This window comes from Podarcis cretensis (assembly GCF_951804945.1).
Source record: "Podarcis cretensis genome assembly, chromosome: 6".
Classification (NCBI taxonomy): domain Eukaryota; kingdom Metazoa; phylum Chordata; class Lepidosauria; order Squamata; family Lacertidae; genus Podarcis; species Podarcis cretensis.
The window spans coordinates 23,884,987-23,912,325 of NC_137175.1; the positions used below are offsets into that span (position 1 = coordinate 23,884,987).

The 27,339-nt window shown below is 46.2% G+C and overlaps 2 protein-coding genes across 3 annotated transcripts in view; one reads left to right on the plus strand and one right to left on the minus strand.

The window, feature by feature from the left end:
* The window catches only part of RBPJL (recombination signal binding protein for immunoglobulin kappa J region like), a 104,112-nt gene that overhangs the window by 32,118 nt on the left and 44,655 nt on the right, over positions 1-27,339 (plus strand). Inside the window, exon 1 of one of the 2 annotated variants that reach the window (XM_079979519.1) lies at positions 24,242-24,289. The exons of the other annotated variant lie outside the window; for it this stretch is intronic. Within the exon in view, the coding sequence (XP_079835645.1) occupies positions 24,280-24,289 (10 nt within the window). The 5' untranslated portion in view covers positions 24,242-24,279. Of the gene's footprint in view, positions 1-24,241; positions 24,290-27,339 lie in introns of those variants that run through there. 2 annotated transcript variants of the gene reach the window in all.
* Positions 1,326-14,518, minus strand: MATN4 (matrilin 4). The gene is made up of 10 exons (XM_079979303.1): positions 14,396-14,518; positions 13,318-13,890; positions 12,540-12,662; positions 10,568-10,690; positions 9,868-9,990; positions 9,064-9,186; positions 7,146-7,559; positions 4,686-4,838; positions 3,757-3,861; positions 1,326-1,550 (listed from the first exon to the last, which is right to left on the minus strand). Exons 1-10 carry the CDS (start codon positions 14,469-14,471, stop codon positions 1,495-1,497), a joined length of 1,869 nt encoding a protein of 622 aa, XP_079835429.1. The 5' UTR covers positions 14,472-14,518; the 3' UTR covers positions 1,326-1,494.

Consider the following 27,339-nt stretch of genomic DNA (forward strand, 5'->3'; position numbering starts at 1 on the left):
GGAAGGGGACGATGGAGGACGAGATGGTTGGACAGTGTTCTCGAAGCTACCAACATGAGTTTGACCAAACTGCGGGAGGCAGTGGAAGACAGGAGTGCCTGGTGTGCTCTGGTCCACGGGGTCACGAAGAGCCGGACATGACTAAATGACTAAACAACAAAGAGGCAACACTCACAGCCTAGCATCAAAAATTGATGGAATGATTATAGTAGCAGCTACTTTGAAGTAAGCCCCACTGAGTTCACTATGACTTACTTCCAGGAGTAGTTTTCAATTTACTGTATTCACTTTACTGCCCAGTTTGTACAACTGGTGAGATAAGGATTGAGCAAAAGCAGTTAAGAGACTTTCTCCTTCAAGGGGTAAATGGGGAGCTGTGACTTAGCAAGAGGCTAAAGGACATCATCCATCAACTATTGCAATAGAATTTAGACTGATGTGAGTTGGAATCCAGCAAAATCTGGAAGATCTCATGTTCCCCTTTCCCTTGCTTATTATTTTCCAAGGGTCCACACTTGAAAAGACAACAGAAGCCAATTAGAAATCTTCAGCAAGTTTATTGGGTCCGTTTATTAAAAAATTACATATAAAAAAGATTGTTTAAAAATAAGACTACCCTGCCCTGCTTTTCAGAAAGAAAGATATATATATACACACACACACACATATTTATATATATAACTTTTTTTAAAAAAAACCTGTTTCTTTTTTTTTAAAGAGGAGGGAAAACAACAAATTCTCCATCAATACTGTCAAAGTCAAGTTGTGGGGTGGGAGCAGAGTATTCCAATCAGAGATGCCCCAGTTTGGTGGGGGGGTTTTGGAGCATCTTATTCTAACTTACATATTTTAAAATAATATTTTCTTTTTTTTTTTGAAAAGCAGGTATTCGTGTGCAACTGAAGCAGAAAGCTGTAGACAAAGGAGCTGCTGGGGCTGCTTTTCACAGTGGAGGATAACAAGGGAGAAAACAGCACAGTCTTCAGCTTGAAAATGTGAGAAGCTGCCAATGTCTCTCCCTCTATAAGCAAGCCTTTTAAAAAAAATAAAAATGAAATTTAGCAAGGAAGGGGATTTCTTTTTTCAACCAGGCATGTTGCTGTCCGAGGCCCTTGAGTGCTCCGCAAAGCCCCAGGAAAGACTTCATTGGCTGCCAACTAACCCTGGTCGCTCTTGAAGATAATGTCTGCCTCACTTCCTGCGTCTTCTCTGAACCATCCACCTGTTACGGCTCAACCAGTTTTGACAAATGGCTCAGCCCAACCATCCATTTCAAGCCAAGGGAGGGAAAGTGTTCCAACATAGGGTTTCTTTGTTTTTTTAAAAAAAGTTTTTTAATTTTTCTTTTTTTTATCTAGGCAAGTAGGGAGCAGTTTCAGCTTCCCCCTCAGGCTCGTGGTATATGAAAACCAACAACCATTTACAACAGGAACGTCAACGATGAGTTAACAGGATGTGTCTGCGCCCATAAGGTGAGGTGTCTCTCAGCCCCCATCATTTTCTGCCAACCTGGTTTTCCAGCTGGTCAATTCTGGCAGTCATCTGAGCAAGTGGTTGCATTAAGGAAACCAGCACATGCAAGATTGCGAGAACAGTCATTCACAACTTAAGGCAGGGGCAACTAACCCCCCAGTTTGGTGCTGGAAGGATGCGGGTGGTGCTGTGGGTTAAACCACAGAGCCTAGGGCTTGCCGATCAGAAGGTTGGCGGTTCGAATCCCTGCGACAGGGTGAGCTCCCGTTGTTTGGTCCCTGCTCCTGCCCACCTAGCAGTTTGAAAGCATGCCAATGCAAATAGATAAATAGGTCCCGCTCCGGCGGGAAGGTAAATGGCGTTTCCGTGCGCTGCTCTGGTTTGCCAAAAGCAGCTTAGTCATGCTGGCCATATGACCCGGAAGCTGTATGCCGGCTTCCTCGGCCAATAAAGCGAGATGAGCGCCGCAACCCCAGAGTCGGTCACGACTGGACCTAATGGTCAGGGGTCACTTTACTTTACCTTACACACACACACACACACACACACACACACACACACACACACACACACAAACACCCCCCCCCAATTCTTTTCTGTCTCCCAATTATTATTTATTTATTTGCTGGCTGCATTTCTACCTGACCTTTTTCTCCAAGGAAGGAACTCAAGTTGAGTTACTGTCAGGGGCTGGACTGATGAGGAATGGTGGGGACCACCCCACCCCCTTCTCCTGAACCTCCCCGAGAACAGGAGGATAGTATAGATTTAGAACAGTGGTTTGCAGAAGGACATAGTTCAGAGTCTGCAGAGGGCAGAAGCTGGGAAATACTGGAAGAGGAACAGCAGGAAGAAGAAGAACCAGGGGAGAGACAGATGACAGTGTCCTTGGAAATCATTCCTGACCCCCCCCCCTCCCAGGACTAGGTGTGCATTGCGGGTAGTAGAACAGAGAGCTCAGAGGCAGAAAGGTCAGATTAACTGATGCAGGGGTGACGTAGAATAGGAAAGACATAGGAGGGTGGAACTTTACTTGGAGCAATGCCATTATTTAGGAAAGACTACATTCCTTCGTCACTCTCTGTGAATTATTGAATAAATTGCTTGGTTAGAACTTTTATCGTTTCTCTGCTTCTTGGCTGCCACCGTGGGAGGGATCTGGTTCCTCGAAGCCTGACACTTACATGGTTCTCTCACCCTCCCCATTCAATCCCCACAACCTCCCTGTGAGGCAGGTTAGGCTGAAAGGCAGCAAGCCTGAACCTAAGTCACCCAGTGAGCTTCACGGCCAAGTGGGGATTTGAACCCTGGTTAGACACAATGCACTGATGGGGATGCAAATCCACCCTTCTCTCTGGGTAATCAGATAATTATATGATGAATGGAGAGGCACAACCCACCTCCCCTCCCTTTCTCAGCTCAGCTAATGAATGAGGACTGTGTGCCTGTGTACATGTGCCTGTCTGAGTGCGCACGCATGCGTGTGAAAGTGTGCCCATGAGTGTGGCATGGCCACACCCACCACTGATATGTAAACCCTGCTGGGTTGGCCAAGGGTAAATGTTCACCCTGCAGGGGCTTTTTCCCTTCATAGTGGAGTCTTTGCAGTTTTAGGCAGCTGGCTTTGGGATGAAACGCTGAAGACAATTCAAAATCTCATTAGGATAGTGTGCAGAAATGCATTACCTTGCGGGAAACTGCTTGCAAAAAAAGGTGTCTATATTGGAAGAAATTCACACAGAAATGCTGGCAAATTTTCATGCCTTTTTTTTTAAAGAATCCACAAAACGATGCAAAAATGTGGGGACCTGAATTTAAGGTTATAAAAATGAGAAAACTGAAAGTAACAGATTCACTCATCCCTAGTTCCACCCCAAGAGCATGATTTTAGCCTAACATCATCAGAATGAGTGACAATGACTTGCATAGGCTATCGAGTAAGCTTCACTGCTGAATGGGGCTTTGGGCTTGGCTGTCCTCACACCCAAACTCATCCATTCTAGCCGCTGGACCACATTCCAACCCCTGAAGTTATTGCTTGTCACATAGGTGGCATCAAGAGCACTGAACTTCAGCAGACACTTTGCACATGAGTTCTGTTGCGCCTGGTGAGCACTTCCCCCAAGACTCTGCCCTTTTAGGTACAATTTGCCCTCTGAAACCCTGGAGAATGGGATGCTTAAAATGAGAATCTAAATCCTTCCAAGAAAGGGGGGGAAAGGCAACATAACAAATGTTCCTGCCCGCTTTCACTTTTCGTGAAGGTTATACCAAAAAGGATATTTTTATCAGTGAGGTCTTCCAGGATTGCAAGACTGTTTGTCTGGAACTGTACCAGGGCCTCACATTCACAAGGGTTGCGGAATTCAGTTTCTCCCTTGCCTTCCTCTGAAATAACATAAAATATATTAGAAACATATTCAGATCAGCACCATCGACACTTTATAGCACCAGAGGCCCCTGAAAACCTTCTTTGATCAGATCTGATCATCACCTTGCCACTGACTTCTACACAATGTCTGGGCGAAGTTGGTTAACTGAAGGCAACCAAAATGTGAAATGCAGTTAGATTTCTGTGATTAAAAAAAAATTGTCCAAGGGATGCAATGAAGAACTGAAAGGAGTCGGGGGAACAATTCTCAAATTGCCACTGGCTCCTGTTGTGACCTTAATTGACATACTGCATAAGATATATGCAATACTCTAACTTTCTGATAGGGAAAAGCCTTTTTATTATTATTATTATTGAAAGTCTACCCCTTACCATCTCCAAGTCTCTGTGCTATGAGGCTTATTCACACATGCACTGAACAGATATACAAGCTGCCTCTGCAGGTGTAGAATTGTTAATGTGACCAAGTGTGTGCTTGTTGATTTGTACAGCTCAATTGTTGTGCACATGGCCACACAGATTCCACACCTGTGGAGCACCACAAGTGAAGAACTGTACCACAGCTCAACTACCAGACCTGTTCACATGTTACAAACTGAACACAGGTTCAGGCTGTCTCTACACAGCTTCCCCCTTTCTTTTAGGGGGATACGAAATTTAGCATTAAATGACCTGGAAAGTGATGTAATGTGAGGCAGGTCACAGGATCGTGTGCCGAATGAACCATTTGCTCCCCGGATTTACTGGAACACGGCATTCAAATATCTGATGGTAGAAGCATAGTGGTAAAGGTTGCTGCCCAGATTCCGCCATCGCTTACCAGGACAGATGTTGACTTTGAGATTGTCGACAATGTTCGTCATGGTGTTGAAATCTGCGGAGTACGAGAAGTGCTGATCTACTGGCTCAGAAGCAATCGCTCTCAGTTCCTCTTCAACAGCTTTGCCAACTCCAACTGCAAACATGGTAATTCCTGCAGAACCAGCAACATGTATAGGATACAAGGGTTTCAGTTTTGGGGAACTCAGGCAATTTGTTTGAATCTCAGTAGCCAGTGCTATGGGATGCCATTCATACACTGTGCATGAAGACAGAACCAATCGTTTCTGAGAGAGGGAGGAGTTCTAGAGCTGGGGGAACCACCACCAAGAAGGCTCTTCTTTGCATAGCAAGCCTAGGCTGATGATACAGCCAGAGAGCCTTCCTGGCCAGTCTTCATAGTTCGTCAGGTCTGCATGGAAGTAGTCACTATTATTATCATCACTATAATTTGTGGATTTCTATACTGCTTAATGCCAAACTAGGCTTCTACACAGTTTAGAAGTACAGAAACCAAAGGCACAAACATTAAAACGCAAAGATCCATAATTAAAATACACAATAAAACAATCCCATTAAAATATGAACATCCATCGCTGAAATATGCAATAAAACAATTCCATTAAAGCAAGACAGCAATTAAAGCAGGAGACTCAGGCCAAGAGACCAAGGGGATGACTGGGCAATGAGGTGCATCATCGATAGCTGGTGAAAAGCCAATACAGATGAGGCCTCTCTTGTTTCCATAGGACATGTGTTCTGTAACACCAGTGCTACCAGTAAACAAGCCTGCCTCTGCATCACCACAAGCTGGTCATAATTAAGATGGGGCAAATAATAACCCCCTTCCCCTTCTTCTCCCAGAGTAGTTTTAACCTCAGGTCTTGTGCCAACCACAGAGCGCTCTTCCAAAACTTCAGCCCACAACATGAGGGAAGGGTTCATGACAGAAAACAACTGAAGTGGGAGAGAATCATGGGAGTTCTATGAGACTGGGTCAATAGTGGAGTCCAGATTAAGAGCCCTTGAGGTCCCAGGATACAAAATGGCTGGTCCCTGTCATGTGGGCAAGGAAGTGGAATATCATGCAAGAAGAGAGAGTTATAGACAGGAGAACACAGGATTAAATAATACTGTGTGTTCAATTTTATCTCCCCTGCTCTGTCCCATCATGTTCGTGCTCTTATCCACCTATGGGAAAAGAACAAGGCTTGAAAAGCTGGAACCAGATGACTGAAAAACAGAAAAAGACACAACTTTCAATGAGAAGTAAGCTGCAGCTTCCAGGCATAACATTGGCAAAGGATGAAAACTTTTTTTCCCTCCATTTCTTGTTCTGGGTTTAAGCTGCCTGTCCTCTTCTGGGCAGGGATAAGAAAGGCCACTGTACCTTCCCTTTTCCTCATCTTTTGGGAGTTCAGCAACTGACTCGAAAGCAGCATAACCGCCTCACTTTTTCTAGGCCCTGTAATTTGACACTCCTCTGCATTTTCCTTTTGGCAATAACAGGAGGAAACGAGAGAATTCGCTAATTAGCCACAAATTCCTGACACTGCCCAGAAACACAGAGGCAGAACAAACTGGCTGGAATGCTCCAGCAAACCTCTGGCCAGCCTGGTGCCAAGAGCAAAGGCGTTATTTGGCTCAAACCTTTAGAATACAGGCATTGCCATCCCAGACAGTCTGCCTACACAGTGGCTCAGCCCCTGTCTGCACTGCAGCTTTCAAACAGGTTTAAAATAAATAAGCATTCCCTCTCCCCCTGAGATCCTGAGAACTGTAGTTCTGTGATGAAGGGGTCTCTAACAGAATCCTCAGCAAGCCCAACTGGCTACAATTCCCAGCATCCTTTCAGGGAAACCATGGCAGCTCATGAAAGAAACCGATTAGAATTTGTAAGTGCTGGAAGGAGAAAGAAAAAAGCATTTCTTGGTGGTACAGCATGTCTGCATGCAGAAACTCCAGGTTCAATCCCTAGCACACGAGTCAGGAATATTTTCCTGCCAACTGGATGGATCCCACACTCCTCTACCCTTGATGGACCATGTTGCCACATGGGAGAGGGGCTGCCCATCTTTCAATCACCGGGCTTCACAAGGACATCAGGTGACAACTTCTAAGGGGCTTCAAAATTTCCAGAAATCTTACATCTCTCCTGGCAGTGGCTTTCCAGGGTTCCTTTCAGACAGCCCTATCTGGAGATAATGGAGACCTGGGACCTTCTGCATGCAAAGCATGTGTCCTACCACTGAGACACAGCAGCAATTCATAGTCCAACCTCTATGGTCAGAACATACCTAGAGAAAAGAGTTGTACGGCAAAATGCGTACAGTTAGAGATCAAGTGCTTTAACTGATTGAAGAAATTCAGAAGCAACCTCCTTTCAGCTCCTCACCCATGAATAAAAGCTCCGCAATACCTATAGACAGATCCCAGTTACACATCCCTGTTGCACCCTCACCTGACTCCTTTGCTCTTCTTGCCCACTCGGAGATGTCGTCTTGAGAACGGCCATCCGTGAAGACCAGGCCTACTCTGGGCACATTCTGGGAAAGGGGCCGGGCCCCTTCTGCCTCTGAGAAGCTGTGCTCCAGCATGTGCTTGAGGGCCAGGCCTGTCATGGTGCCCTTCTCCATGTACTGCACCCTCTGCACCGCTTTCTTGACATCAGCCACTGTTGTGTACTTGTTGAGAGGGAACTCCGTGCGCACACGGCTTGAGTACTGGACCAGCCCCACGCGTGTGCCGTGAGGGGACACGTCCAGGAAGTCCACAATCTGGTTCACAAACTGCTTCACCAGCTCGAAGTTCTGAGGCCGGACGCTCTTGGAGCCATCGATCACCAGCACCAAGTCGATGTGCCCAGCTTTGCACTCTATAGCCCAAGGAGAAAAGGGGAGGCGAACGGAGACGAGCGTTAGCCTTGTCTTCTGAAATAGCAGCAAAGTGAGATATATGATGGATATTGGGCCATCACCCTCAAGTGGCTGAAAAGTCCAGAGTGGGCACCTCCAAGCTGTGAGGATCCCAGCTTCACACAGTTGGAGAATTCACTCACAATCCTTTTGCTACACTTTACAAGACCTTTGGAAACCCAATCCCAGTAGTGTTTCTAGACAACTAAAATGTACCTCACACATACATGATTTTCAGTAGGCAATCTCTTGTGCCTTGCCTCTTGCATTACCAGCGTACTGGTTCCCCAGCAAATCACACAGACAAACTGTGGGTCAACAGTGCCCTCTTGCTACCAACTGACACCACAGCCTAATTAGGACAAGCAAATCCCTCTGTAAGATTGGGTTACAACCTGACATCCCGGATATTGTTATTATAATTATTACTCCTTTTAAAGTTACTTTTAACAACATCATTCAAAAAACTTGAATATGAACATAAGCAAATTTCATACAAATACAATACTGTTCCTCTCTACATTTTATCCAATGTTTTTCAGTAAGAGATTATGGTAAGCACAACTTTAGAAAGTTAAAGCCAACCTGAGGTTCCGGAAGGTAGCAGTTCTCTTGGCAGAATTGTATGAAAGGAGACCAGCTCCCCCAGAATTTGTTCCTATAATCATCAGGTACTCTTGCTCTTAGATAAGATGTTAATTTCGTCTTTATAGCAAAATGCTAAACTTTGATAAACCGCTCTTTCCAATGTGGGAGTACTATGTCTTTTCATTTTTGGGCAAATAATTTTTGTGCAGCTGTTAAAATATGAGAAGCAAGTACTATGTGTTCCTTCTATATAGGAAGTGGTGTGTGTGTGTGTGTGTGTGTGAGAGAGAGAGAGAGAGAGAGAGAGAGAGAGAGAGAGGGGGGGAATATACAACAGTACCAATGCAAGAACTAGTGGTAGATCATGATTCAGGATTCTGCTTAGTATTTTAATGATCACACTATTCTGAACACCTTGTATTAACTTCTTTTATTTAATCTTTTGCTTCCTGTCACATATTTTTGAAAATAATACACAAACTCCTCTGTTGTAGCCTTAGATCCCATGATACAGGAGGCATTCTGTCTTCTCTGAGGCCATTGCCACCCAACTCAGCAAATCCAGTCTAATAACACACAGCAACTAATGCATCCCTCAGCTCCTCCTAACCAATCATGCATTTCTGCTATGTGCCAACTGGGACACATTTTTGTTGTATTTTTAAAAGCAGAAACAGTATCTCTGAATGTGTGTCCGTCTAAGAGATATCAGGAATAGTGATCAGTCAGGATCAAGACATCGCCACTTACCTGCCTGCCATCTATTTGAAATACTCTTTGTCATGTGAGATGTCAAGGCTAGGAATCTCTTTCAGGTATCAAAGAGGAGCCATGCATGAAGAACATTCCATAGCAATGAAAGCCCCTAATACTCACTGTTGCATGTCTTCTTGTCTGCCTGGAGCTGCTGACCCTCTGGGCAAAGACAGTGGTAAGAGCCTGCAGTGCTGACGCACTTAAATTCACACCCATGCTCTACGCTATTGCAGAGGTCGCTGGCTGAAACACAAATCATGGGGATCATTTCATCTAGCTACGGAGTTCAGCATGTTGCACCAGGTGGAGAACCATTAGGACCATACGGTGAAGAAACTATAAACTATGTTTTCTGCTGCTCCAGAGGGGAGGACCCAAACCAACGGAATCAAATGACAAGAAAGGCAATTCCAACTAAATATTAGGATTTACTTTCTGACAGTAAAAGCTGTTCAAAAGGGGAACAGGCCAGCATGGAAAGTGGTTGACTCTCCTTCATTGGAGGTTTTTTTAACCGGCTGGATGGATTATTTGGTTGTAATTTCTCCATTGCTGGACTAAATAGCCCTTGTGGTCCCTTCCAATTCCACACTTCTATGGTTCTAAGAAAAATTACAAAGGCAATATTGCCTTTGGTTATGTTGATCACCAGGATTCTCCAGCACTCTAAGGAACATGTTTTATACTGAAGTCACAGCCCATAAATCCAGTGCATCACAGTCCCTTCCACCGACTCTATGGGTGTCTTCTTTTGAGACATCCCAATTCATTTTCAAAACAGTCATTTGGCAAACCTAGTAATGAATCATAGCCAGATGTTGCATTCTATGTTTTAGCTCACTTGTTTGCTTTTCTTTCTTGCTCCCCCCCCCCGCACCAATGCATATGGTGTTCTCCGCCACAGCAACATAATGCAACACTTACCCTGGCATGACTTGCCATCAGCCTGCAGGGTGTAACCATCACGGCAGCGACAATAGTACCCGTTGAGGATATTCACACAATCATGCTGGCAGCTATGGTTGCCGAAGTTGCAAAAATTGATCACTGGAAGAAATAGAGGGGGGTGGAGAACGCTTTCGAGGTGATCAGGACCCATTGCTCTTCCCTCCTGCAAAATGCCTCCATTCCTCCGAGATCCCAGTTCCCATTTAATAGCTACCAACCCACCCACCCCTTCCCTAATACGAATAATAATAATAATAATAATAATAATAATAATAATAATTTATTTATATCCTGCCCATCTGGCTGGATTTCCCCAGCCACTCTGGGTGGCTTCCAATAAAAGATTAGAAATACATTAAAACATCAGTCATTAAAAACTTCCCTAAACAGGGCTATATTATGGCATACAGAGGCAGAAAAGAGCAGCCAAAATTAACAGAGGGCTGGAGAAACTCCCCTATCAGGAACAACCACAATGTTGGTGACTAAGAGGTGACATGATCTATCATGATGGCAATATACTAGTTCCATTTTGCTGGGGGGGGGGGCGACAGTGGGGAGAGTCCTGCTTGTGGGAACCTGATCAACCACTGTGCAAAAGAAGATCCAGATCTAGAGAGGTTTCTTATCTGATCCAGCAGGACTCTTCTGACGCCCTTAGATGGAGATTACTCACTGCTACATGTCTTCTTGTCTTGGTTGAGCTGATAGCCTGTTCGGCAGCGGCAAGTGTAGGAGCCGAGAGAGCTGACGCATTGATGCTCACAGCCGTGTCTCCCATCAGCACAGGCATCGATGACTGCAGAGGTTTAAAAAAAGGACACGTCATGGACTGGGCAAACAAAAGCCATAGGTAAGGCTTGTCCACTCTTGCGTACTTGGGCACTGGGAGTACCACCAGAGGATATCAGGTACCGCAATTCATGTTGACAAGAAGCTGGGGGTAGGCAGATCTGTTGGTTTTTGGCTTCTCATTTTTCCGGTTCAGTCTTACACATTTCCTCTTTGTTTTGCAATTCATTTATTTTTGAAGTGTTTGTGAAAATTCATCGGCATTTTTGTTAGGATTTCTCCTAATACAGTGGAACCTCGGGTTGTGGACGTGATCCATGACGGAGGCATGTCCACAACCTGCAGCATTCGCATCCTGAAGCACCACATCTGCACAGGCGCCAGTGCGATTTGGTGCTTCTGCGCATGCACAAAGAGCGATTTAGCACTTCTGCACATGCGCGAGCGGCAAAACCCGGAAGTAACCTGTTCCACGGTCCGCAACCCGAAGACATGTAACCTGAAGCATCCATAACATGAGGTATGACTGTATATACACTTTCTTATGCAAATTTTGCCCAAAATATGCATTTCTGCAAAGCAATTTACCCAAATCCAATGCACATTCTTATGCTATTTCCCCTTATACTCCAGGATATGCGTTTTTGTACACATTGCTTAGCCAGAAAGCTATATTGCAAAATCCAGAGAAGCGCAAACGTTGAAGGATGGCTGTGTTTTCATTTATACGTTGTTTTGGAAACTGCAGATTAGGTAGGTTCCTCCTTAAATGTTAACTGAATCCAATTTCTCTCCCATCCTTATAAGAGGTCACAGGCACAGCCACATTCTCACTTTCACAAAATTGTAGAGTGGGATTGGAACCCAAGTGTCATCAGGAATCTTTAACCTTTTCAGACTCAGGACCCACTTTTAACCAAAACATGCATTCGGGAAAACACTTCTCAGTCTTTTACCATATATTTGCATGTTGGTAGTGCTGCTGTTGCAACCCACCTTGGATCAGACAGTGATCCATGAGGGCCCCGACCCACCAGCTGAAGTCCAGTGATCCAGCACCACAACCTGCAATGCAGGTATCACAGCTGTTTCTCTTATTTCTTTCCTGCACTAGATGATAAAGTGTCTGGAATCCAAGCCTTGTGAGGAACGGTTGAGGGAGTTGGGGATGTGTAGCCTGGAGAAGACTGGGAGTGGTATGATAGCCATCTTCAAATATCTTAAGGGCTGCCGCATGCAAAATAAGAGCAAGCTTGTTTTCTGCTGCTCCAGGGACACGATCCAGATCAATGGATTCAAGTTACAAGAAAGGAGGCTCCAACTAAACATGAGGAAGAACTTCTTGACAGTAAGAACTGTTCTACTGTCCACCTTACAAGGTGGTGCACTTTCCTTCATTGGAGGTTTTTAAACAGAGGTTGGATGGTCATCTGTCAAAGATTCTTTAGCTGTGATTCCAGTATTTCAGGAGGTTGGATTAGATGATCCTTGGGATCCGCTCCACCTCTACAATTCTATTATCTATGTAGAATCTATTATCTACAGATCCATTTCTGAGTCTCCTTCCCACCCAGCACTGCTTGTTTTACAAGGGATTCTTACACAGAATAAACAGTGTCGGCTAATGAACACCACATTTTTTCCATATCGGCACATGTTCAGCATGCATCCACATTATGCAGATGGTTCATTGTCAAACCTTATTACTCGTTGGCAGATCAGCAATGACACGGTTGCAAAATAAAATTCATCCAATGTGCAAGTTGCATTGTAATCTAGGCTTAGGAACGGGGAGAATTACTGTCCATCTCATCAGCCCTAATAACTGTCTGACTGAACGTACTGATCTTACTTACTGGAGCACGTCTTTCCATCAGCATTGACCTTGTATCCTGGGTTACACTGACAATAGAAGGAGCCTGGGACACTGACACAAGTGTGCTGGCAGCCATGATCCAGTTCTGTACACATATCAACACCTGGAAGATGCAAGATGGCACAAGGTAAATAAAGGTTCGCCCACTTATATTACACATGAGAACGGATATACCAGGGTGAAGACAGTGTAATGTTCTTAGTTAGTGGGGCCAATTTGGAAGTTTGGAAGCATATCTCTCTCCGGACTAAACACTGTTGGTAGCAGAAGCTGGCTGTGCACAACACTGATTGGCTGGTGCCAGTGACGCAACCAGTTTTGTCTCTTGCTCCCTTGTACATGCAGCAATCCCCAGAGCATTATGTACACTTCCAACATGTTTTAAAAACTTAATAAGAAAATGGATGAAGGGATAAACTCTCACATTTGCTTTAAATTCACATTTATAAATGGGGCAGGCAGATTGTCCAAAGCTCACAGAGAGCGGCCAAGACTGATGGACAAACCAGCATTTGATTAACTGTGAATCAATTCACGGGCTCACATCCACCCCATCTCCACCTCCATTACAGGTTGCAGGCAACACAAGAAGCAAAAATGCATGAACAACGCTTGAGCTATCTTCTATCCTGGTAACCTCGAAGGGGGGACATGCCACCTTTCCCCTCATGTTCAGATCTCTCACTGAATCGCTTTTGAATGTCAACAATGGCCACGGGAGGTGGCTTGACCGCCCTGCCACTGCCGCCATCACTCACCGCACAGCTTGTCCTGGAATTGCTTGCCAAACTGTTGGATGAGGTCAAAGGACTCCACCAAGAACACATGCTCCTCCAGTGGGGGAGAAGCCATGGCCCGGAGGGAGTTCATGTCTGCCCGCTGCACACCCACGGCATAGATTTCAATGCCGGCGGCTCGTGCCTGAGCTGCCACATCCGTCACACGGTCCTGGGGCCGCCCGTCAGTGACGATCACTGCCACACGAGGGATCTTCTTGTGCAGCGGCCGTGCCCCCTCCTGGGTGGTAAAGGCCACGTTCATGGCATACTGGATTGCCAGCCCCGTCATGGTGCCTTGAGCCAAGGGGACAATGGCATTGATGGCCTTCTCCATGTCCGCCCGGGTGAAGAAGGACTTGAGGGAGAAGACGTTCTGGACCTGGCTGGAATACTGGATCACCCCTACCCGGGTGGCGTTGGGCCCTATATCCAGGTTGTGAATGATGTCAATCATGAAGCGCCGCATGGTCTCGAACTCAAAGGGGCGGACGCTGCGTGAGCTGTCAATCACAAAGACAATGTCCAGGGGGCCAGTCTTACACTTTGTTGTCCCTGGAGGAGGGAAATAAGAGAGATCTCATTTCACAACTTTCTCTACCAAGGTGGGGAAAACTTCTGGCCCTCCAAGTATTTGCTGGACTCCAGCTCCCATCATCCCTGACTATTGGCCATGCTGGCTGAGACTGATGGGAGCAACATTTACTATTTACTTATCGCATTTGTATGCCACCGTCTTCCTCTAAGGAGCTCTGGGTGGAGTACATGGTTTGCCCCCTCCTCATTTAATCCCCACAAAAACCCTGTGAGGAAGGTTAGGCTAAGGGGCAGTGACTGGCCCAAGGGCACCCAGTGAGCTTCATGGTCTCCCATGCGTGCATGGTCCAGTGTAAATCCAACACTCATGCACTTTTATTACGTCAAGGACATGCTGCAGAATACCCCCTCAAAAAACCCAGAAGTGATCATGTTCCTTTCGTGAGAATAAATTCACGGGCTACTCCTTGCTATGCTTAATACAGCTCTGATTCAATTGGTATCTTTTTGACTGGCAGCTTACCTAAGAGTTTCGGTCGGGCTTCCAATGCTGTAAAGGCAAGGAGGAGGAGAGGGGCAACGTATAGCAGCTTCATCATTCAGTTTCGAGACTGCAGAATCCCAGGAAGAAGTCTACAGGATTTTCGGGGGGGGGGTGGAGAGAGAGAACATCCAGTGAGATTCTGCAACGTTTCCTTCACTTTTTCTGCACTCTGTGCTGTTTTAGGCTGCAATCCTTACCACGTCTACTCAGAAGTGAATCCTGTGCAAGTCAATGGGGCTTGCTCCCAGGTAAGTGGGAGAATAAGGACTGCAGCCCAACTCCCAAATCAGAATTTTGAAGGTAAGCGTTCCAACTTGCTATGTGAAATAGCGAACTGGGCAAGTACAAACATGAGCACAATCCTAAGGAAGTTTTACTCAGAAGTAAGCCCCACAGAGTTCAGCAGGCCTTACTTCCTGGTGAGTGTGTGCTTAGGATTGAGACCACCACCATCATCTGCTTTTGATCTGTGCTGGGGAAAACAAGCAGACACAGATCCAGTGCCTGGATCCATTTTGGAACACAACGTAAGTCTCCACATCCTTTCAGCAACTTTGCAAATTTCAGCACGTTGAGCTCCAAGTTACTGGACAAAGTACTCTTAATGCAAGGGCATTTCACCACCACCACCACCCCCACCAATTTTGTGGTTTAGTAGTATTGCTGCAGAAATACTGTGTTACAGTTCCACATCCATAAGGCACTGTGAAACTGCAGTCTGCCTTTCAGACACAGAGCTGTCCTGGCAGCTGGACAAACCTTGTTTCAGCATATAAACCGGGAACAATTTATTGAGGACAGGCACTCTTTTCAGCCTCCTTTGAGCCAAGCATCTTGCTTAGGCCTCTGAAGGGCAGAAGAAGACTATGCAAAAAGGAAAAGCCCAACTGTCAGCCCTGTTCTCAAGATGCTGTTCTATGGAAGGAAGTTACCACCCTTGAGTATCAGAGCCAAACTGCACATAATGTTGGTCACATATGTAGCTGTGCTCTTAAGTGTGGGGCTGTTGGTGTTTTGGCAAATAGCTAGCATGGGTTACCTGATCCCTAGCGTGGGGAGTACAGTGATTTAACCCATCCTTTGCACTCCCCTCCTTCAGCTAACATTGTGCGATGCCAGGCAGATATGACCCTGGCCAAAGCCACGCAGCTTGCATTTGGCACCAAACTTAAATGGCACTGGACACAAGCTGGGAGCACACTTTGCCTGCCCCACACCAGATGTCGTATTAACCCTGGCAGGCCTAATTTGGTCCCTGGGCTGGTAATCCTTCCCCATGCTGTAAATCAAGCCACAGAGCAACCCAAAGCAAGGAACAGGATCAGCACCAGACCCTTCCAAGAACAGGAACTTTCAGTGGGAAAAGAAGAGCTAGCAAGGGGAGCGATTTGAGACGTACCGAGGTGAGGACAATGCAAGGATTGGCACCATGCCCAGCTTGGCATGAGTAGATAAGTTATCTGATCTGGAGCAGCAGAAAGCAAATAATGAGAAGAGCTCTGGAGATGAAATGTGACAGAGATAAGAGAAATTGGATGGCCCCAGCTCTTTGCTTTCACGGATACAACTCTACCAATTGTTAAGGTCATGCCCCTGGGCCAAGAATCACACTCTCCCCACCACAGAGGCATAGCTCTCCTGTGATCAAATTCAGAATAAGCTTCTAAGTATCTTGCTAGATGACCTTGAATGGTTTTCATGGAAGCATATTCAGGGTGCTGCTCTTAATGGACTCACAGACAGCAACCAAGCATTTCAGGCTCTTTAGGGGATAGAAACAGACAGATAGCCATTCTAAGGTTTGTGGGACCAAGAATGAGCTATGTGCCTGCATGTAGCAGCTGAATCCTACTAGGCTTTACCTACCTAAATTGCAGAGTTGGGAAAAGTTCAGAAAAGGACAACCAAAGGATCAAGGGATGGACCTACTCTCCTATGAGGAAAGGTTGTAGTGTTAACTACAGGTTAACTACAGGCATCTGGCCACCTTGAGAACAAAGTGCTGGAGTAGATGGACCATTGGCCTGATCCAGGAGGCTCTTCTTATGTTCTTATGTAACTGTTCCACAGCATGGTGAACAAATTCATTTGGGTTGTTTTATTAGCTCTTCCTGCTAAATAAATTTACCAAAGAATTGTGCAACACAGCATTGTGCAACACTCACGAAACCACAATTCACATAGCAACGGTAGCTGCAGCTTGGGTGGGGGGGAGCATTGCATTTTCACCAGAAACAACTTTTGATATCTAAGAGCAGGGGGAAATGCAATTTTGCTACAACAGAAGCATCTGGAGAAATGACCCAGACTGTTCCCCACAGAAGCTGCTAATATTTAGGATAACTGCGAACTGTCCCCAAAAGACCCCCAAAGTTTAATGACATTATGGAAATAGTGGCTTTGGCCAAAAATCATGGCTGAAATTGCTTGCAAACCCATGAGGTTGGGAAACGGTTTTCCAGCTTTCTAATAAGAGGGATAAACTTTGAATTCTATTAAAAGGGGGGGGGGAGAGATGTGGTGTTTTGATATATCCACCAGGGGCCACTGCAATGCAAAGCAGCTTAGCCTGCTGGTTTCCTTGCTGGCTCTAGGGAGGATTTGTGAATGGGGAAAGAAGAGTGACAACCTTGGCAAAAGGCAGTCAAAGGGAGCTTCTGCTTTTCCCCACGAGGAGATAGTTGGGAAGGGAAGGTTTAAAACACTCCTCCTGCTGCAATCTTGAAAACAATTGCACCCCCCTCCCCATGATGCATTACCATCAAAACAGTTATGGGCCCCAAATCCTGGAAGGCACCGCAGGTTGAGAGATGGGGTGAAACTAGCTATCCATGCCACCCAAATGTTATTGTTGGCATCCGCCTGTCTCAGAAGGTAAACTGATGGGAATGAGCTGTGTATCAAGGGCAGAGGTGGAGCGGGGAGAGGGAACAAGAGAAAGAGACAGCCCCTGTTCCTTTCCCTTCTGGAAAGGAAAATAAGAAAAGCAAACTTTCTTTGTATTTGCTTGGAAATGGGGGCGTAAGGTGGCTATCTGGCAGGCCTGGGCAACCTTCCGTGGATCTTAAACCAGGTCCCATCTGCACTATACATTTAAAGTACTATCATACCACTTTAAACAGTCATGGCTTCCCCCCAAAGAATCCTGGGACCGGTTGTTTTTTTAAGGGTGCTGAAGAGTTGTTAGGAGATACCTCCCCCCGCACGGTGTTTCCGTGCACTGCTCTGGTTCGCCAGAAGTGACTTAGTCATGCTGGCCACATGACCCGGAAGCTGTACGCCGGCTCCCTCGGCCATTAAAGCGAGATGAGCGCCGCAACCCCAGAGTCGGCCACGATTGGACCTAATGGTCAGGGGTCCCTTTACCTTTACCTTTACCAACTCTCAGCGTCCTCAACAAACGAAGCTCCCAGGATCCTTTGGAGCGAAACAAATGCAATGAAGCTGTCCTCTGTGCACTTGCAATGGCTGTCTGAACTGTACACGCCTCACTTTTAATTGCAGCTTTTAGATGGAAAACGCTGGAGCATTTCTCAAGAAACTGCAGAATTGTAGCCTACAGATTGTGGCTAACACCATGTCTTTACAGCTTCCAACACTAGTGATGGGAGCACACTGAAGCCAAAGTAAATAGTGATGTGTGCACAGCCTGAGAGAAACCAGAACTAACAAAAATTTGTCCATCCCTACACTGGTCACCTGAAAAGGGGGAGCGATCAATTCTTTAGACTGCAATCTAAACGTATTTACTGGGATATAAGCATCACTGAGCACAATGGTGCCTACTCCTGAGTAAATATACATAGATTTGCTCCGCTAATCTTTCTAAATGTTCAAATGCTGCCTGGTCACCAAGAGGTGAATTTTATCCTCCACAGGCAACTAGGCTATAAACTCCGAACAAGGCGGAACAGTGGCCCATTCTACAGCATTTCCCCCAGCATCCATAAAACAGCATTCAAAATTACCCTTCAAATGACCGCAAGCTAAACAAGATTTTGTTCACTGCTCCTAATCATTTTACACCTTGTCACTTCATGCCATTTCCTCATTTCTAAGAACTTGTATTGAGCACCTACAGTTAATCTAAAGGCTCTCTTTGTACGCATACAATATTCTCTCTTTGCACCAGAAAGTTTGACATAAATTTGTCTCTGAGCCAAAAAGCAAACCCAAACACCTCCATTCATACAGCTGTCAGTTAAGAAAATTGGCAATTTTTCATTCATTAGGAACTGAATGCTCCCCAAGGGGATGCCAGGTGATCCCGGTTCCTTCTGAGCATCAAAAGATTCTAGTCAAATGGGGTTTAAAATGCAAATATATGCTAAGGAAAACATGCCAAAAAAGCAATTAAGGAAATCACATCTGAACTATTCTAACCAGTAAGACTTTACTCAGGCAAGCCATTTTTGAGGAGAAAAACTGCCTTTGCAAAAAAGAAGATTTTTTTGGAAGTCTTAAGGTCTCACAGACACAAAAAGAATCAGACAAGGTTGCTTACATTCATGATCTGGCCCCCTATCCATTAGCGGATCCAGTGACATTTATCAGGACTCGAACTACAAGCAGGAAGACTAAAACAGACATTCACAAACCATGTTTACTTAAGAATAAGTCTTGTCGGCTAATTAAATACTTATGCTTAGAACTGCGTTTTTATTCCTCTACGAATGAAGCTGCAATCCTAAACATCTTATCCCATTCTTCAATAGAGTTTACTTCTAAGTTAGTGTATACAATTGCAATCTTAACCCCACTTACCTGGGAGTAAGTATGTTTGTATTTAATAGGACTCATTTCTGAATGGACATAGTCAAGATTGTGCTATCTTAGGCTGTGATCCTAAACAACAGTAGGGCCCTATGCATGTCTGCTCAAAAGTAAGCCCCAGCAACTTATTATTGGGGCTTATTACCATGTAATTTTTTTTTGTAAGATTGCAACCTAAGTCCCTTTGAAATCAGTGTGTTGAGTAAGTCTCTATAGAACCAAGAGGTTCACAAAATATATTGTCCAGTAATCAAGAATACTCTAAGTCTACAGTGACTTCTATTATTTAGGTAAAGGACCCCTGACAGTTAAGTCTAGTCACAAACGACTCTGCGGTTGCGGCGCTCATCTTGCTTTACTGGCTGAGGGAGCCGACATTCGTCCGCAGACAGTTTTTCTGGCTCATGCTCTGGGAAAACCAGAGCAGTACACGGAAACGCCATTTACCTTCCTGCTGGAGCAGTACCTATTTCTCTACTTGCACTTTGACGTGCTTTCAAACTACTGGGTTGGCAGGAGCTGGGACCGAGCAACTGGAGCTCATCCTGTCGCTGGGATTCGAACCGCCAACCTTCCGATCGGCAAGCCCTAGGCTCAGTGGTTTAGACCACAGCGCCACCCGATGAATGGTACAAATGATATATATTAAGTGCAAATCATTATATTTCCCCACCCCCCTTAGGGCCTCATTTACTAGCACCATCCATGCAGGAAAAGTCTCCCGTCTGTCTTTGATTCTACCTATCTCTTTCCTTCCCCATATCTGATGCGACTGGTCATCAGGTGTAGTGCTTAGAGTGTTAAACTAGGACCAGAGGGGCCTGACTTGTTTGTAACTGGGGAGGGGGAGAACCAGGAACACCACTTGAGCTCCTTGGAAGAAAGGTGAGACGTAACATAATAATAAATTTTAAATGTATAATGTCACTTGACTCCACAGAACACGGCAAAAACCTGTCTCTTTCCTCTCTGCCCCTTCAGTTAAAAAACCCTGGAATATTACTCTAGTTCTGCCCTGAAGTCAGCAACTCTTAAACAGCTCCACCCACTAGACCGGCTGCCCTTCGTGCCTGGAATTTCCTCCCAGAATACCAACTTGGTGTCACAGCTTTTTTCTCTCTGTTCAAAGCCTTCCTCCAAGCTCCCCTCTTACATGAGGCCCTTTCTTCCTCCTTACTCCACATTTCTTTTCTATTCCTGTTATCTCTCCCCCTGCCCCAATCACCTAAATGCACACTCTTTGAGCCAGATTCTTGGTATGAGGAAAATAACGCCCCAACAGATCGTCTGGATTAACACATGTGGAAGTTTCCCCCGTTGCAAGCCGCATCAAAGTACACCCACATCTGCTTTGTGTAAGTACCTCAGAGCTGAACTAAAGCGCTATTCGGACATTTGTCTTCTGCGTTAAATCAACATGCAGGCAGGGAAGATCATTCTAGATTCCCCCATCACCACCATCTCTTGGAACATCTGCTGTGGAGAGCCTGGTTTACTCATGGAGGGACCCTGATTTTTCAGGATTCGATCTCGTGCAAAGACTCTACATAAGAAGAGCCTCCCTGCTGCAGTCACCCTCCATCTCAGAGGGCAAAGAGGGGGCAGTGATGAAGGGGGGGCAGAGCTAGCACAAGCCACATTGAGTCTTCCTCTCACCTATTGATTTAACCCTGTGGATGAACGTTTCAAAGAATCATAGAGTTGGAGGGGACTCTGAGGATCATCTAGTCCAACCCCCTGCAAGGCAGGAATATGAATGAATGCAGGGGCAAAGGCATTGTTGGCATCCCCTGGAGAAAGTACCATGAAGGCAGCTGCTTGCACCTTGAAAGGAGTTGTGCCCAGCCTCCAGCGCCACCCTGGAATATTTATTTACTTTGCTGCCTTTCCCTCCAAGCAGGGCAGGGCAGTATGCATGGCTCTCTCCTCTTCTTATCCGCCCGACAACCCTGTGAGGTAGGTTAGGCAGAGAGGCAGGGAGTGGCCCAAGCTCCCCCTGCGAACTTCACAGCTGTGTAAGGATTTGAACCCAGGTCTCCCATTTCCTAGTCTGACACTCTAACCACTGGACTGTGCTGACTCACTGAACAGCAACAGGAGCAGGACTCTTATCCTGCTCTAATGCGAGTGGTGCGGGGCAGATATATGCCAATCCTCTTCAAGTCGTACAACTAAAGCTGTTCTCAGAGAGAAACCGCTGCTAAGCAGAGGAAGAGGGATATGAGGCTGAAGGTTAAAATCCCACTGAAATGTCACAAAATAGCAAGCAAGTTTTCAAATCCAGCAGAACTCTTTGTCAGACTGGATGTCAAGGAAAGCCAGGGACTGTAGGAACATGAGAAAAAGCTTCACTTCCTGCTGAAGCCATAATATCTCTGGATGAACAGCACCTTCACCTTCAATTACCCCTCTATCCCAGACACTCCAGGGATGGAGTGATGAGCCACAGAGCCAGTCAAAAAGTCATGTGGATTAGCTTAATTTTGGAATCACACATGGTGAGAGAAAACCTCAGCTTCTACAAAAGCCATTTGCACGGAACACTTTCTACTTTAAAAAACCCTGCACTGTTTTTACCACTTCTTAAATTATTTTCTCTCTCTCTCTCTCTCTCTCTGGCAATGCAGCAATAACCACAAAAATTGTTTTGGGCAGCTGTGCCATGCATAACATTTCTTGCATTCTACCATGTCCAAACCTTGCTTCAATGACAGGGTGGCAAGCAGCCTGATTCTGTCTGGGTCCAGGTCATTTCGAAAGCTCAGCTAGAGAAAGAAAAACTTGAGAAAAAGAAACGAGAGAAAAAGCGAGAAGTGAGATGTTTATTTTAAAAATGAGGAGAGAACCAATTTATTTTAACCAGAGAGGAATCACATGGTAATACTGCTGACCATCCCTACAGGATTATAGTAAGGATTACTGTGAATATATATGTGCGTGTGTGTAATGAAACTGAATACAGACAAGACAGTGGTGCTGTGTGTTGCAGGCTCTCAAGTGTGCAAAGTGAGTGGACAACCTGTTATGAATGGAGGTGGCGCTCCCCCGGACAGATTAGGTCAGTAGGCTGGGCATGCTTCTTGGCCAACTAATGTTGCTTGAGGGTCAGGTGGCTTCAGGTGGGAGCCAGTGTGGTGTAGTGGTTAAGAGCGGTAAATTCGTAATCTGGGGAACCGGGTTCGCGTCTCCGCTCCTCCACATGCAGCTGCTGGGTGACCTTGGGCTAGTCACACTTCTCTGAAGTCTCTCAGCCCCACTCACCTCACAGAGTGTTTGTTGTGGGGGAGGAAGGGAAAGGAGAATGTTAGCCGCTTTGAGACTCCTTCGGGTAGTGATAAAGCGGGATATCAAATACAAACTCCTCTTCTTCTTCTCCAGTAGTGGCTACAAGCGACTGTCTCAAATTATGGGCCTTCCTTGGCAGAGAAAGCTTGGCTGTAGTGCTCCATGCTCAGATAACCTAAAGAATGGACTACTGCAATGCACTCCACGTGGGCCTGCCCCTTGAAGACAGTTCGAAAGCTGCAACTGGTGCAGAATGCAGTGGCTGGGATGCTGGCAGACAGGACTGGTCCAAAATATCTCAAGGAGTGCCTCCTCTCATACAAACTTGCCCCAGAATCAAGATCTGCAGAGGAGGCCCTATGGGTTTCCCTGTGACAAGGTCAAGATGCAGCTTTTTCAGCAGGCCTTGGCGGGGGTGAGGGACGAGGTTGGCATATCCCTCCCATTTACATGCAACCCAGTCTAGGACCCCATTACAAAGTGTGAGCTATAGATGCCTATGAATGTATGAGTAAATAAATCAATTTGACCGCTCAGATGCACCATACTATATTTGGGGAAGGGCCATAGCTCAGTGCTACAACATTTCCTGGCAGGCAGAAGGTCCAGGTTCAATCCCCAGCGTCTCCAGGTAAGGTTAGGAGACTCCTTCCTGAAACCTTGGACCGCAAGTTGGCGTAGACAATGGGGATGGGGGAGAAACATGATCCAATTCCCGTCTGAAGATCAATTTATTCAATTTGCACTTTCGAGAAAATGTGGGACTTGAAACACAGCCATTCTTTAGCCCAAGGGACACATCCCTTGCAGGCAGGCTGCATGCAGGTGATGGTGGGGGTCAGATGCAAAAATGGGAGGCGTATCAGACATGACTCTGACCTTTGCAATGGGCTACCTTCCGGCCATGAAAAGACCAGAGGTTTCTGAACATATTCATTTCTACACACATCTATATACACCAGAGGTATCCCTCAGTCCTGGCAAACAAAGGACTCCACAGTTCAAGGACACAATCAAGCCAGAAAAAAAGCATTCAAGGAGGTGAGTAAAGGAGCCCAAGGACAGTCTCAAGGGCCAAATAGGAAGTCCTGGAGAGCCACATTCAGTCCCCAGGGCTCTCCACCCCTTGTCCTAAGCAGCAGGGGGATTTGGGCCCAGAGGCAGAGTGAGTGGGCAACAGCAAGAAGGGGAACAAGGAGGAGACCTGCTTATTGCCCACAAGCCTGCTCCAAAAAAAAAAAATCCCAAACAAAACCTGGAACCAGCATTGCCCTCAACTCCCCGCCCCCAATGCTGCAGCCATTGTTCGGTGGTAGTGGGAGGTATGTGAGAAGCCAGGAGCTGGAAAGCAGCTGGGGAAAGGATGTGCAAATATTGAGCAGAAGTGGAAGCATTTGAGCAGCAGGCCTTAGAGATTGTGGGCTGTTGTTTTTTTATTATTAAAAAAAAAGAGCTCTGCTGCAAAGCCAAGGATATTCCAATGGGTTGTCTAAAGCAAAGACCTTCACAACCTGTGTGGAGGGGATAAGGGTATTTGTGTTTGGGCAATGCCGGTCAAGAGATAAGTGGCTCCACTGGAAAAGCAGCCTATGATTCCTAATTTTAAAAAGGCATGATGCGGGGGGGGGGGGGGACTCCACAGAACTTGGGAGCAGCCAAAAAGCTTATCTCGGCCAGCAGTCCCCTTGCGAGTGCATAAAAAGAAGCCAAGACAGAGAAAGCCAAACAGTGAATGGAGGCTGCAGGTGGTGCATTTCAGTTCCTGGAATGATCAAAAGCTAGAAGAAGGGGTCCCTGATCACATAATGGAGCCAGGTATGTCAATGTGAAACCCAATAGGAGTCCTGGCTCTCTCCCTCTCACTGCTCTACCCAGCAATGTCTTGCCCTGTTCCCATTTCGTACTGTCTGGACTAACAGCCAAATCCTGAGTTTCAAGAAAAGCAGCCGCTTTGGATTTCAGTGTGGCCTGCCTGGTCAATTCTTTATTTAATCTTTTTTTCTCCCCTTTGCTGGATGCTGGTTAATAGAAATGCTCTGAATATTCCAATTGTGAATCACATGGGTGAACGCACTGTCTGCCCCGGAACAGAGCAGAATAACACACAGCAAAGTTTCTGGGCAGGATTCTCTTCCAGGTCTACCTGGAGATGCCAGGGATCGAAACTGGGAACATCTGTTTACATGGCAGCTGCTCTGCCACTGAGCTATGGCTCTCACCTCTTTGGTAAAGAAAGTTTCAATCATAAAATCATAGAGTTCATAGAATCATCTAGCCCAGGCTTCCTCAAACCCGGCCCTCCAGATGTTTTTGGGCTACAACTCCCATGATCCCTAGCTAGCAGGACCAGTGGTCACGGATGATGGAAACTGTAGTCTCAAAACATCTGGAGGGCCGAGGTTGAGGAAGCCTGATCTAGTCCAACTCCCTGCAACGCAGGAATCTTTTGCCCAACGTGAGGCTCTAACCCATGACCCTGAGAATGAGAGTAAGAGTCTCATGCTCTACCGACTAGGCTATCCTCAGTTAAAAGATTCCACAGTATATTTTGCATGGAATACACTTGGGACAGTGTCTTGGACAGTGATTCTGATGCAGAAGAATCCTTTACTGTGGTGGCACCCCAATTATGAACACCTCCACACATGCTTTTTTTCCAGTGCCAGCTCAAAATTCATTCATCAGTTTACTAAAGGCATTTTTAGGATGCTAGCTGTGAAATTATTTTGAAGTATGAAGCCGCTTCAGTGCTTCTGGAGAGTGCTGTTATTTACTGTGTTTTCAATTCCTGGTGGCATTTATGGTCGTTTCTGGAATTTAATGCATTTATGGTTTTATGTTCTGTATTTTACTCTGCTTCGTAGCCAGCTCTGGTATAGTTTTGGATGGAAGACTAGGTTAGAAATAGTTTAGCTACACAAATAAATACATAAAAGCCTCAATGCACATGCAACAGAAGGAAGAGGGGTGGCCCAGACTGAATGCCCAGTGACTCAGTGGGAGGGGTCCCTGCATTCCCCCAAGAAGAGCCAGCACTGCTCAGGCAGAGCTACATGTGTGAAGGCTTTCGAAGATAAAGGTAAAGGACCCCTGACAGTTAAGTCCAGTTGTGAACGACTCTGGGATTGCGGTGCTCATCTCGCTTTACTGGCCGAGGGAGCCGACGTTTGTCCACAGACAGTTTCTCCGGGTCATGTGGCCAGCATGACTAAGCCACTTCTGGTGAAACCAGAGCAGTGCATGGAAACGGTGTTTACCTTCCTGCTGGAGCGGTACCTATTTATCTACTTGCACTTTGACGTGCTTTCAAACTGCTAGGTTGGCAGGAGCTGGGACCCAGCACGGGAGCTCACCCCGTCGTGGGGATTCAAACCGCTGACCTTCCAATCGGCAAGCCCTAGGCTCAGTGGTTTAAACCACAGCGCCACCCGTTTGTAGCTAGCCGAATTAATACAGAGCGAGTAAGAAGGAAGGGGGCAGTGGGAGCACACAGTGATGGAGGTTGGGCTAGCCAGCGAGGCCACGCTCATCAATTTCATCAATGTGTAAGCTCTGGCTTCTGAAAAGGGCTTGATGAGCACTACCCAGAGGGTTGACTCCAGCAAAGTCAATGCCTTTGTGCAATGAAATTGTTCCGCAAACTCAATGACTGCATACAACCCAGATTCACCCGCTGCAGGTCACCCAACTCTGCTTGGTGGCTTCCTAGGCTGTGCCAGTTCCGAGTGCCTATTCTGAGTGTTGAGCACCAGGCACACTGGGCTGGCTCACCTAGGTGAGTCTCTTCTGGACACAGGACAGCTGCATTTCTAAGTACCTCCTGCCTCATGTTAGATAGTGTGGTTATACCTTCCTCTGAGTGTTACTGTGCTTTAACAAGGCTAGAATGTTTCAGGAAAAGCTGGCCAGGGGCTGTGCTGGGCGCACAGCTTGAGATGTTATGTAAACAAAGAGAAAGGAACAAGCGCCGTGAGGATGGCCAGCAACAGCTTTGCCTCTCGACCTCTAAAAGTGCCGCAACACTGAATGCTTCCCACCAGGCATGGTAATTATTTTTCCATACCTCTTTGCTCTTTGCCCCGTCCCCAGCCTGGCAAACCCACTGCAAACGGCTGAAACATTAACCTGCCTTTGCCTCCCTGACATAGTGACAAATTGTTTCCCACGTGGAAAGCCTGAGTTAGGCTCCCTGGCTCAGCTCCCTCGCAGCCCGAATCAGCAGCGAGTGAGAGAACTGAACAAAAAGCTCTTTATTAAAACAGAGAGATCGTTTTACCTTTTATGTTCTGCAGAGCAGGAGCTGATTTCTTCTGATTTCGAGCCAACCTGTTTTAACTTGCGCCAAATTATTACCCTAGTGAAGGATTAAAAACAGTACTCTGTAACCGGCATGTGTGTGACACCAACGTTGAGGGACCCGGGTCACATCCAAGGCATTCATTTAATGCATATGGTTCTCCCCGCCCAAAGAATCCTGGGAAATGTAGTTTGTGGGGGGCTTCAGAGGGCCTGGAAATGCTCTGCTACTGTAGCTGTTCAGTGCCGTTTCGTGTGAGTTTCCCCATCAACCTGCTTCCTACCCATAATGATGTAATCACACATGTAGCTAAGTTGGCCTTCTCCATCCTGGTGCTATCTAGACACAGCTGGGTTCCAGCTCTCATCAGACCCAATGGTCACGGATGCTGGGGGTTGTAGCCCCATACCATCTGGAGAGCATCCTGTTGGAGAAGGCTGGGCTATGTGATGCCCATCACTAAGGGCAAATAGAAATCCTTCAGAATGATTGTATGCTGGTTGGAAATGCAGCAGGGAGAGAATATCACAAAAGCAGCAATCAACAGGGGCTTCAAAGTGGATCTGGA